This window comes from Nannospalax galili, unplaced genomic scaffold (genome assembly GCF_000622305.1).
Source record: "Nannospalax galili isolate Female #2095 unplaced genomic scaffold, S.galili_v1.0 scaffold31, whole genome shotgun sequence".
Lineage (NCBI taxonomy): Eukaryota > Metazoa > Chordata > Mammalia > Rodentia > Spalacidae > Nannospalax > Nannospalax galili.
In genome coordinates this window covers 4,776,996-4,789,791 of record NW_008332149.1, presented here as the reverse complement: position 1 = coordinate 4,789,791, position 12,796 = coordinate 4,776,996, and the positions used below count along the sequence as shown (strand labels likewise).

General features: G+C 47.2%; 1 protein-coding gene across 6 annotated transcripts in view; it reads right to left on the bottom strand.

Moving 5' to 3' along the window:
• Nucleotides 1-1,588: 1,588 nt before the first annotated feature.
• Nucleotides 1,589-12,796, bottom strand: part of Sfxn4 (sideroflexin 4) — a 27,340-nt gene continuing 16,132 nt past the window's right edge. For 5 of the 6 annotated variants that reach the window (XM_008827314.2, XM_029560748.1, XM_008827315.2 and 2 more), the window contains 3 exons: nt 10,429-10,514; nt 7,523-7,640; nt 1,589-1,965 (listed from right to left, as the gene is read on the bottom strand). In XM_008827314.2, the coding sequence (XP_008825536.1) occupies nt 1,888-1,965; nt 7,523-7,640; nt 10,429-10,514 (282 nt within the window). In that variant the 3' untranslated portion in view covers nt 1,589-1,887. Of the gene's footprint in view, nt 1,966-5,347; nt 5,503-7,522; nt 7,641-10,428; nt 10,515-12,796 lie in introns of those variants that run through there. The other variant, XM_008827316.2, reaches the window with a different exon arrangement.

Here is a 12,796-nt window from a genome sequence, read left to right as displayed (position 1 = left end):
AGCAGTACAGAACTATTCCTTGCTCCAGGATCCAAATGTTTAGCTGTCTTTGAAGACAGTCTGCTGGGGAAATGGACCTGTCAATAGGTCATGTGGTATGGCCAGGGCCAGATCAAGTATAGGTTGCTATGGAACCCTTGAGGCAGAGTTGGAAAGCCCATAACTCATGAGGAGCCAGCTAGTGCTGGGTCAGGACAGGAAATGGAGTGGCAAAATACGGTGAAGGTAGAGGCTATCTAACACCATGTAAGGGACTTGGATGTGGTCTTCACCACTAGGAGAGGGACTGTCAAAGAGCAGACAAGCATGGACTTCAGCAAGCCACACAGTAGCAAGGCTATGCCAGCAGGGGGTGCTGTTGTGCTAAACTGAAGTTGCACCAGCAATTAACACATGAAATTGGGGCAGTCTGAGGTGAAGGTTCCTGTCATACACAGCTGGATAAGTGGTGGCATGGGTCCCCAAGAATGGGAGGGAGCTGAACTCAGGCCCATGGCAGATCTTAGTGGTCAGCAAGAGTGGCACTGCAGGTCTGGGTGGGACCTGGGCAAGAGCAATCTCAGAAGAATGCAGGCTGGAGGCTGGGGCCAATCAAGGCAGACCTTGGAAAGTCTGGTTCGGAAAGAGGCTTTGCTTTTAAAGAAAAAGAATTTTGCTTTTTTTGTGTGTATGAGTGTTTTGCCAGCATGTATGTAAGTATACCCGTGTGTAATGCCTGCAGAGGTTAGAAGAGGGTGCTGTGTGCCCTGAACTGGAGTTACAGTTTTGGCCACCATGGGGTTGCTGAGAACTGAACTGGGGTGCTCTGCAAGAGCAGTTACACCCTTAACCACTGAGCCACCTCTCCACCCCCTTCTTTTTAAAAAAAATGTTTATTGTTTTTATTTTATGTGTATGAGTGTATTGCCTGCGTGTGTGTGAGTGCACCCATGTCGTGCAGTGCCGCGGAGGTCATTAGAAGGCTTCGGATTCCCCTGAACTGGAGTTAGGGACAGTTTGTAGCAGCCATGTGGGTGCTGGGAATCAAACCTGGGTCCTCTGCAAGAGCAGTCAGTGCTCTTAACTGCTGAGCCATTTCTCCAGCCCCTCCAGCCCCTTCTTTAAAAATAGATTTTATTGTTAATTATGTGTGTCTGTGTGCAGGTTTGTACATGTGCATGCAGATGCGTGCCAGGGGTCAGAAGAGGAAATGGTTATAGGCAGTGCACTATTAATTGCTGAGCCACCTCTCCAGCCTAATGTATTACTTCCTCGATAAAGCAAATGACTAAGTTTCAGTGCTCCTAGGAGGAGCCTGCAGAGAGGAAGACTAGAACCAGAGGCCATAGCACAAGGCCCTGAGGATGAGAGATGGGCATCTCACCACCTGAGAACTGATGTGTATAAGATCAGATGGATGTTGGGAAGGAGGGTCTGTTGCTGGCCAAGGACCTTGTTAGAGAAGTGACAGTCCTGTCATTCAGGGACCAGGGAGCAAACAACTTGCAGTTTTCTGGGATGAGGTTATGTGTAGGAACAAAATCACTGTGAGGGACAGAGGCCTTAATGGGCTATGTGTCTACCTGGAAGTGGGCTACCAAATGTTGTATCCAGGGCAGGTGCATCCTTTGCCTTTATTTTTTTTCAAGTACTCAACTTGAGACAAGTTTATTAGTAGTTTCACACTGTCCTTTCCCAGGCTGATTCTCACCTCACCTGCCACCCCCCAGCAGTCCCTGGGGTGTCAGTGGCTCTTCTAGTCAGCCTCAAAGCCCTAGCCACAGTAGGCCCTGAAGCCAGCCTCGAAGTCCTGGCCACAGTGGCCTTGAAGCCAGCCTGCTGCATCGGCAGAGCTGGGAACTAAACCCCGAGGGGCCAAAGGTTTCCAAACAAGAGCCAAACTCACACCTATACCCCTCTGTTATAGAACAGTTCTGTTTCTTCCGTGGAAGACTGAATCTCCTCTTCAAGCTTACTGCACTGGATCTGAAAAAGTTAAATTCTCAATGTTAGATTCTTTTAAAAAAATTTCTATTTGGGGTCTAGAGTTAAGAGTACTGGCTTGCAGAGAAGTCCTAGGTTCAGTACCCATCACCACAGCTCACAGCCATATGTAACTCCAGTCCCAGGCAATCTGACGCCTTCTTCTGACCTCCACAGGTATTACACAACACAGGTGCACTTTTTAATTTTTTGATTTTAGATTTATTTTTAGTTTGTGTGTATGAGTGTTTTCCCTCCATGTATGTGGGTGTATCGGTATCATGCAATGCCCAGGGAGGCCAGAAGAGGGCATCGGATTCCCTGGAACTAGAGTTACAGATGGGTGATTGCTGGTTACTATGTGGGTACTGGGAATTGATCCCCAATTCTCTGCAAAAGCAGCCAGTGCTCTTAACTGCTGAGCCATTTCTCCACCCCTCAACATTACACTCTTAACTTCTGCCTTAGAATCCAAGTTTAAAAAGAACCCCTAAGGCCAAGTGTAATGGTGCACACCTTTAATCTCAGCACTCGGGAGGCAGAGGCAAGCAGAGCTCTGTGAGTTTGAGGCCAACCTGGTCTACATAATGAGTTCCAGGCCAGCCAAGAAGAAAAAAAAAAAAAAATCCTAAAAGCAACCATTGTTTATCTTTTTTTTTTTTTTTTTTTTTTTTCCTTATTTTGGTCTTTTTGAGACAGGGTCTCCCTATAGCCCCAGCTGGCCTGGAACTTACTATGTAGACCAGGCTGGACTTGAACTCAGAGATCCGCCGGCCTCTGCCTCCTGTGCGCTGGGATTAAAGGTGGTTTTAAAACATCTGACAGCAAAAAGTATCACTTGTTACAACTTTTGTTTTGAGACAGGGTCTCTCTCACTAGCCCATGAGTATGCTTAGGACTACAAATCGTTACCGGGTTATTCCTAGCAATACACTACACATCCGATACCCTCACAGCCTTCTCATCAGTAACACATATTTGCCGAGATGTTTACTACGGCTGAATAATCCGATATCTACATGACTGGCTGGCTGGCTTGGAACTTTACATAGACCAGGCTGGCCTCAAACTCATAGAGATTCACCTGCCTCTGCTTTCCAAGGTGCTGGGCGTGCACCACCACATCCAGCCCTCTTAGAACTTTTTATTGGAAAATTTCTTTTTTAAAAAAAATTTTATTATTTTTATTTTATGTATATTTGTCTATTGCCTGCATGTAGGTAAGTGCACCTGTGTCATGCAGTGCCCACGGAGGTCAGAAGAGGCTGTCAGATCCCCTGGGACTGGTGTTACAGACAGTTGTTAGCTGCCATGTGGGTGCAGGGATTTGAACCCGGGTCTTCTGCAAGAACCACCAGTGTTCTTAACTGCTGAGCCATCCCTCCAGCCCCAGGAAATTTCAAATGTAAATAAGAAATATAATAAAGTTCTATATACTTATCACTCAGCAATAACCACGAGTAATCTGATGATCTGAATCCTCACGCATTTATACCCAGAAATGTGGAAGGGGGCAGAGGGGAAATTCTGTTTGGGGATTTTTTTTTTTAATTTTATTATTTTTATGTGTATGTGTGTATTGCCTGCATGTAGGTAAGTGCACCCATGTCCTGCAATGCCCAAGGAGGACAGAAGAGGCTGTCAGTTCCCCTGGGACTGGAGTTACAGACAGTTGTTAGCTGCCATGTGGGTGCTGGGATTCAAACCCAGGTCTTCTGCAAGAACAACTAGTGCTCTTAACTGCTGAGCCATCTCTCCAGTCCCCCATTTTTGGATTTTTAAGACAGGCCCAGCTGGCCTTGAACTTAGTCTCCCTGCCTCTGCCTCCAACGTGCTGAGAATACAGGTGTGCACTGTTACACCTGTCTCCTTGAGTATTCTAAGGTAAGTCTCAGATTTGTCATTTCACTTAAAAAGACTTCAGTATAAGATTTGGAATGATTGCTACCATGTATACAGGAATGACAGCACTTATGTAATTACTAGGCTGTATCACACCTAGCAAATGTTAAACAGTCGTCCTCTAATGCCCAATACCCATTTCCAGGCTGGCACCTTGACGGCCGAGGGCAGGCAGAGCCCTGGTCATGGTCAGGGTCCTTGAGGAGCCAGAAAGGCACCAGGGGTGTTAGGGAGAAGCTCAACTCCTCCCAGTCTTGGGCTCTGCAAATAGAGCAGGCCACCAGGTGTGCTGGACAGCGTCAAGTTGACACCTGGGTAGAAGGAACCTCAACTGGGGAATTCCCTCCATTGGACTGGCCTGTGGCCATGTCTGTTGGGTATTTTCTTGATTATTAAGTTATGTCGGAGGACCCAGCCCACTGTGGGAAGTGCCACTGCTGGGCAGGTGGTCTTGTGTTATATAAGAAAGGAGGCTGAGCATCCAGACAGCAAGCCAGGAAGCAGCATTTCTCCAAGGTCTGTGCTGCAGCTCCTGCCTCTAGGCTCCTGCTCTGAGTTCCTGCCCTGACTTCCCTGATTGACGAACTGTAATCCATGAGACATAAGATAAAAATAAGCCCTTTCCTCCCCAAGTTGGTTTTGGTTAGTGTTTATCACATTAATAGAAAATAACTAATGGCACTAGACTGCCATTGACATGTCCATCGTCCACATAGGGCCCACAGGCCTCTTCAGGGTCCAGCAAATCTCTGAGGGCAGGGCACAGGGGTAGACTACTTCTTACTGCTGCTCTGCCCTCTAGATTTCAGCCTCCACACCTGCCATGACTTCTGCGTGACCCCTTCAAGCCCACTGCCTGCTTCCTCTGCCTGAAGGTACAATGCTGACTTTGGACTCAGCATCCTACCAGCCACATGTGGTCACGTGTCTATTCGTTCCTCCCCTGGGAATGCCCTCGTTCCTCCCCTGGGAATGCCCTCTTCTCAGTCCCATCTCTGCCTATTCAACTCCAGCTGTCTTCGAAGGCACTCTCCTCCAGGAAGCCTTCCCTGGCTCAGCTGTAATTCTCAGGCCTTCTGCTCATCCTCATCTTCTGTCATAAAACAGTCATTTCCATACATGTCATGTCACTCTCCCTGAGAAAGCATGTGGCATGCCATCAGCCCCAGGCTGTCTTCTTCCACAGCAGTACAGGTTTTCTGTAGTTTAATTTTACACTTATTATTTTTATTTATTTTTAAAAATTTTTATTATTTTTATTTTATGTGAACGTGTGTATTGCCTGCATGTAGGTAAGTGAACCCGTGTCATGCAATGCCCTTAAAGGACAGAAGAGGCTGTAGGATCCCCTGGGACTGGAGTTACAGACAGTTGTTAGCCGCCATGTGGGTGCTGGGATTCAAACCCAGGTCTTCTGCAAGAACAACCAGTGTTCTTAACCACTGAGCCATCTCTCCAGCCCCCTATACTTATTTATTTATTTAATTTGTGTGTGTGAGTGTGTGTGCGCGTGCATGTGAGGTCAGAGGACAACCTTCAGGAGTTGGTTCTCTCCTTCCATGTGAGTCCCGGAGATCAAACTCAGGTCTCTAGGCTTGGTGGCAAGCAATGAGCCATTCTGTCAGCCCATCAGCCTACCTGAAAACGGGCAAAGAATAAATATAAAGCAACAATTCTTGACACAGATACTATTGTCTTCAACTCACTTCAACAGACAAGGAAACCGAGAAAACTGAGCAAAGTGATGGAGGAGCTGGGAATCTTAACCAGGCAGAAACCATAAATTTACTATATTACTACACCGTACGAATGGCCTACAGAATTATCTTACAGAAGAGACACTAACTAGCTACATGTGAGTACATACATTAAAATGATAAAGTTTCTGGGCTAGGAGCATAATATTTGCAAGGCCCAGCACTAAAAAAAATAAGGGGCTGGGGAGGTGGCTCAGCAAGTTAAGAACTTGTTTTTCTGTTCTTCCAGAGGACCAGGGTTCAGTTCCCAGCTCCTACATGGCAGCTCTATTACCTCCTTCCAGCCTTCAAGGGCACTACACACATACCAGTAAATATGGCTGGCAATCAAAACACTTGCACAAATAAAAATCAATAAACCATTAAAAAAATAGTAATGAAATAGAATTCAGTGTCTTCATCACGCTAGGCACTTTTTTTTGTTTTTATTTTTTGGTCTTTTTGAGACAGGGTCTCTCTGTAGCCCCAGCTGTCTTGGAACTCACTATGTAGACCAGGGTGGCCTTGTACTACAGAGATCCGCCTGCCTCTGCCTCCTGAGTGGACTAAAGGCGTGCGCCACCATGCCCGGCGCCCTAGGCACATTTTAAGTTTGCAGAAGCCGTATGTGGCCAGTGTGCACCATGTTAGACAGCATACAGACTACTTCATCACTGTGGGCAGTCGCACTGGGTGAAGCATGGCTTTATGGTGTTAGAGAATATCTAAGTGTTCTCTAGTGTCTTTCAAAGACTTGCTTTATACATTTGTTCATTCACTCATTCACAATGCAGCCCAGGCTGCCTTTAAACTCACTATGTAGTCAAAGATGGCATCGGGTCCCTTGGGTCCCTCATCCTCCTGCCCCCACCTCCCAAACACTGGGAGGTACATGCCACCATGCCTCATTTACGTGGTCCTGGGCATTAAACCCAGGGCTTTGTGATGCTAGGCAAGCACTCTACACACTGGGCAACATTCCCAGCTCCTAAAGTTTTTAGTTTTTGAGACAGGAATTTGCTTCAAAGGCCAGGCTCAAAACCAGGATCATTTGCCTCATTCTCCTAGTGCTGGGATTAAGGCACATCCTGCCACTACTAGACCCAGCTAATTTGTTTCAGATTGTTTTTTATTGTTGGGAGGGGAGGGGCACATGCATGTCACGATTCGCATGTAGAGGTTAAAGGATGACTCTGGAATCGGTTCTCTCCTTCCAACTTTACTTGGGTTCCAGGGACCAAACTCAGCTATGAGGCTTAGCAAGTGCCTCTGTCCATTAAGCCATCTCACTGAGCTATCTCACCAGTCCTAATTTTACCTATTATATGTGTGTATATGTGAAATTTTTTCTATTATTACATGTGCACGTACGTGATTATTATTGTGTGCATGTGAGGCTCTCAGAGGACAACTTTCAGGACTCAGTTTCTCCTGCCATCATGGGTTCCTGGAATCAAACTTGCCTGACCTATTTTAGTATCTTACTTTTTTTCTTTTGCTTTTTGAGACAGGGTCTCCCTGTAGCCCCAGTTGGCCTGCAATTTACTATGTAGACCAGGCTGGGTTTGAACTCACAAAGATCCACCTACCTCTGCCTTCCAAGTACTGGGTTTATTATCTTTTAAATGTCACAGAGTTTATGATATACCATTAAGAAAAATGGAGCTGGGCATGGTGGTGTATACCTGTCATCACAGTGCTCAGGAAGCAGAGACAGCAGGATCAAGAATTAGAGACCAGTCTAGGCTACACAGACACCTTATCACAAGAAGAAAAATGTGAAACAGAACCCAAAGCTGCATGCACAAAAGATGAAACTACGCCCAAACCGTTCCAGAATTCTGTGAACTATACATCTTAAAATTTAGAAGCATGAAATAAAAACCTAGCTAACTGCTCTGAAAGTTGTGGGAGGCACTTACCTGTCCCACTTGTGGAAACATGCCAAATGATGCCGGCACCATCAGTCCCATTATCAGGAGAGTAAAACTCACCCTTGCCATCTTTAATGACAATGGAGTTAGTGGGAAAAACTGGGTCCTGTAAGAGACAAGCCACAGCTAACAAACAGCACCCAACACCTCAGGTTCTCTTTTATGTGACAGGCCTTCAGCACCAATGGTAGCCGATTTGGCTCAGTATGCGGCCACAGGCCCATGCCTAGCTCACCGTACAACCCATCATCCCTAAAAGGTGCATGGACTGAGCTCTGGGTGAGGTTTAATGTGCCAAGTCCTTTCATAGAAATGGGATAACAAAGGCACTGGCTGTTTATCAAAACCCCAGAGCTCAAGTAACTGTTCAGATTCTAGAGTCTGTGATTCAAATGCTCCAAGAACAATGTAATATTCTGACTTGTTCTCCAGAGAATGGAAGGGAAAGATGACTTGCAAAGAACCCCAGCTTGGGGAGTTTGACACCTGAGGTCCCGTGAAGGCTGTACCATTCCACTGACAGAGCATATGTCCCCTGGCAAGTCTCCTGCCCCTTCCAAGCCTTGCTTCTTTTTTTACAGATGCAAAAAGAAAGGGTTGAGCCAGGCATGGTTGCTCATGCCTTTAATCCTAGCACTCAGGAGACAGAAGCAGGCAGATCTCTGTGAGTTCAAGGCTAACCTGGTCTATAAAGTGAGTTCCAGGTCAGCCAGGGCTACAGTGAAACCCTGTCTCAAAAAACAAACACAAAAAAGGTGGGGGGGGGGGCCTGGAGAGATGGCTCAGCAGTTATAAACACAGGCTGTTCTTGCAGGAGACCCAGGTTCAAATCCCAGCACCCACATGGCCACTAACAGCTGTCCGTAACTCCAGTCCCAGGGGATCCAACAGCCTCTTTTGTCCTCCTTGGGCATTGCATGACACAAGTGTACTTACCTACATGCAGGCAATACACACATACACATAAAATAAAAATTATAAATTTTTAAAAAGAGAGGGGGTTGAGGCAGAAGGTCCACACAAGAGGCTTTCTTGTGGACGCCATCTGCTGGCTCTGGGACGCTGATTCTATGAGAACATCTGAGGGCTGTCTTTCCAGACTCCCCCCAACCCCTGGGACAAGCACAATCTCTCCCGACAAACAGCCTGTGCCATTTATTCATGTATGGCTTCATGGGACAAGGACTCCAGCTTTGACAGCCTCAAAAAAACCCCAACTGAGTAAGTCCATCCAGTAGCTTTCCTGTGGGGAGTGACAGCTGACTCTGCCCAGGGCAGTGCCCTGTTTCCTGAAAACAACCACAGAGGTGCTAGCTGGGCTTCCTGGACTTGCCGCCATGGGCAGAGTGGCTTCAGGATCAGGCACACGACCATGACCATCATGTGCCACCAGAATGCTCAGCCCCTGCCTGTAGCCTCTGACCCGAGTGAAGGCAGTCCTCCCTCCCTGGGCTTTGCTGTGTGCCTCTGTGATAGGGAGGCTATGAGATAAGCTGGGAATGATCAGCAGCTGCTTCCCTCCTCGACATGGGTACCTGCTCGGCAGGAGAGGACTCCAGCACCCCAGAGCAGAGAAGGGGAGCATCGAGCAGCAGAGCTTCAGTTCTAGCACCACAGGCTACACTCTTGCTTGCACCTGGTACCTATCTCTGCAACTCCCTTCTGGCCTAAGCTGCTGCAGGCTGAGTTCCTCACTTGGCAAACACAGGAGGTACCTTGGCGAACCCCCAGAGTATCTGTCTACAACAGTTCTTTTCTTTTTCAGAGACAGGGTCTCATATATCCCAGGCTGACTTTGAATCCACTACATGGCCAAAGATTACCTTGAATTTATGATCCTCTTGCTTCTACCATCCAAATGCTAGGGGTCCAGACATGCAGTACCATGCCCCTTTATGCAGTGCTGGGGACTGAATCCAGGGCTCTATGCATGCTAGGAAGCACTCTACCAACTGAGCTATCCCCTAACTCCCTAACATGCCTTTTTTTTTGGGGGGGGGGTCTTTTTGAGGCAGGGTCTCCCTGTAGCCCCAACTGTCCTGGAACTCACTATGTAGACCAGGCTGGCCTTGAACTCACAGAGATCCGCCTGCCTCTGCCTCCCAAGTGCTGGGATTAAAGGCATGTGCCACCATGCCTGGCAACATGCCCTTCTTGAATCACCAATAGAATGCTAGTCTACTGGACTGGGGTCTATTTAAAGTATGCTGGAAGTCAGGGAGGGGTAAGGCTTGAGTAATGTTCATAACACATCAGAGCTGGGAGAACCTGAGGATTACTCCTCTCCACCATGCCTGCAGTGAGGGAATGGGGTCACCAGACATGTCTAGGGTTGCAGAGGTGACCAAGAGCAGGTCCTGACCTAGATTCCAGGCTCGTGCAATCCACACTTCTGGGATTTCTTGCCTCTCAGATGGATCCTGTTGGTTTGAATGAAGATCGACCCTATAGACTCCCAAGAATGTGAATACTGTGTCACTAGTTGCTGGTGCTATTTGGGAGGTTTAGGAGGCATGACCTTGCTGGAGGAAGCATGTCACTGGGGGCGGGCTTTGAGAGTTGATAGCCTTGCCCCATTTCGAGTCTGTCTGTTTCCTGTGTCTGCTTGAAGATATGAGTGCTCAGTTTTCTGCGCTGGCTGTCTCCTGCCATGATGGACTCCTATTCATCTGGAACCATAAGCCAATAAACTCTCTGTTCTGTAAGTTGCCCTGGTCATGGTGTTTTTATCACAGCAACAGTAAAGTATCTCCATCTCATTGGAAAGCTAATGATCCCCATCCTTCCCACTAGGTTTGTACTGGGCAAGTTTATAAGGGTTTTGTTGTTGTTTCTTATTTTGTCTTTTTTCTTCTTAAATAGGTTTTGACTAGGTTGGGGAGAGCCTCTCTTACCTTTTAAGGAAGTAGATGGTGACTTCAGGAACCAAGGCTGAGGTCCCAAACAGCACTGCCCTGGAGATTGCTGTGTCTCTAACAGCCTGGTTGAAAGACCAAGAGAGCAGCTCAGTACATGGAGGGAGACAATGTCCATGGACCCCAGGACCAGCAGAGACAAGCCACTGCAGCTCCCTTTCTCATAAGAAAAAGCTCCCACTGGGAACAGATGCAGGCAACACTTCCTAGCAACCTATCTGGAGGCAGGTCTTCACAGGATGGCTGGGTACTAGGAATAACCCAAGGAGACACACCTCCCTGACCCCATACGATCTCATCAATCCACCAAAGCACCCTGAATAAACCACCCGAGAGTACACACCACACTAGACAAAGCCCTGCCTAGAACGAACTACAACAGCAGCCCTTGACACAACTTGCATGTGCCCCAAATTTTGTTCCATATTGTATTTCAACATAACCTCTGCCAACCTGTTCACCAACAGTTCCCACCCTACCAGTGGGGGAATCCCCCAAAAGCCCAGCTCTGAGTGCACTGGCATAGCATTATCCCTAAGCAAGGCCACCTGTCCAAACAGCCTTCACCTGCTGTAATTAAAAGTGGTGTTCTATAAAAACATATTTGTAAGCCGGGCATGGTGGCGCACACTTTTAATCCCAGCACTTGGGAGGCAGAGGCAGGCAGATCTCTGTGAGTTCAAGGCCAGCCTCATCTACATAGTGAGTTCCAGGACAGCTGGGGCTATAAGGAGACCCTGTCTCAAAAAAAGACCAAAAAAAAAGCATTTCTGCAGGCATGGATTTACAGCTTGTAGCCATCTTTTTTTCTTTTTCTTTTTTTGTGAGACAGCGTCTTATTGGGTAGCACTGACTGGCCTGGAACTTGCCATGCAGGCCAGGCTGGCCTGGAACTCACAGAGATCCACCTGCCTCTGCCACCCAAGTGCTGGGATTAAAGGTGTGTGTTACTATATCTGAAGTCTTTTCTATACTGTGCCCTGTCCCATATATTAAATGTCAACTCTATATGTTAAGCCATCTAAGCATATACTTTACTATATGGATTATAGGCCCAAACCATGCCCCAAGAGCAACTCAATGAAGGAAGAAAGGGAATTTCAACTATATATGGCTCACACATTAATCTTAGAACCCTGCCAATGGGCAGATACAATTCCACAAACAGCACACTCCTGTGCCCAAAATATATAGACAAAGGCTAGGTGTGAATCAGTGGTAGAGAGTTTGCCTAGCATGTACAATGCCCTGGGTTTGATCCCCAGCACCACACACACATAAAGGAGCCAATAATTTAACCACTTAGAGTAGTTAGAGCACTTGCCTAGCATGGAGGAGACTGTGGGTTCCAAACCAAGGCCAAACTGAGCTCCCTTCCCCCTATTTATTTATATTCTCCATGACCTGCCTACAAGCCCACTTTCCAGGCCCTGCTCTCTGCTCACACTGCTGTAGGCAGGCTATACCGGACACACTCACATTCAGCTCTGGTGATCCCCCTGCCTTTCCCACACAAGAAAAGAGCCCAAGAGGGCTATTTTCAACAAGGTTTCAAGAATACAAGGTTAACATGACTGGTCCAAGTGCGGAGAACAAGTGACTGTGGAGTGCCCATCCCCAAATGAGACATCTAAAACACAACCTCTACACCTAAGGCTCAGGGCGCACTGAGGAAGAGGGGACAGAAAGACTGTAAGCCAAGAGGACTAAGAGGATTGCTGCAAAATAGTGTCTTCTAGACATGGCAGGGATGCTGCACCCATGAACTCTCAGCAACATGGTTGCCTGCCCAAGACAGCACCAATCAACCCTGCGGCATAGACAGGGGAAGGGCTCACAGGGCCACACACCTAGTTGAAGACCTACAGACAGTCGATGGCTGCTGAGGAAGAATCAATTTTCTTCATGGATGAGGCCCTTGACAGCTTGCCCATACCCAGGAGATCAGCCCTACACCCATGTATATTTGAGAAACATTCAATGGACTCATTAGGCTTTATATATATAATTAATATAGAAGAGGAGAACATGCATTTGAGAAGTAGACCTGGGGGGACTAGAGGCTGGAAAGGGGAGTGAGGGGTAGATATGATGAAAATACACTGTATTCACAGATGAAATTATCAAAGAAATGAAGAGAGAATACAAAGTTTTTTAAAAAGGCCATCAAGATGGCTCAGTGGGTTTAAAGGCAAACGCCACCAAGACTGATGACCCGAGTTCGAGCTCCCACACCCACATCATGGAAGAAGAGGACTGTCTCGCAAGAGCTGAACTCTATACAAATACCATGACATCCTCATGCCTACAATCATACACATAGACACACAAGATAAATACATGTTAA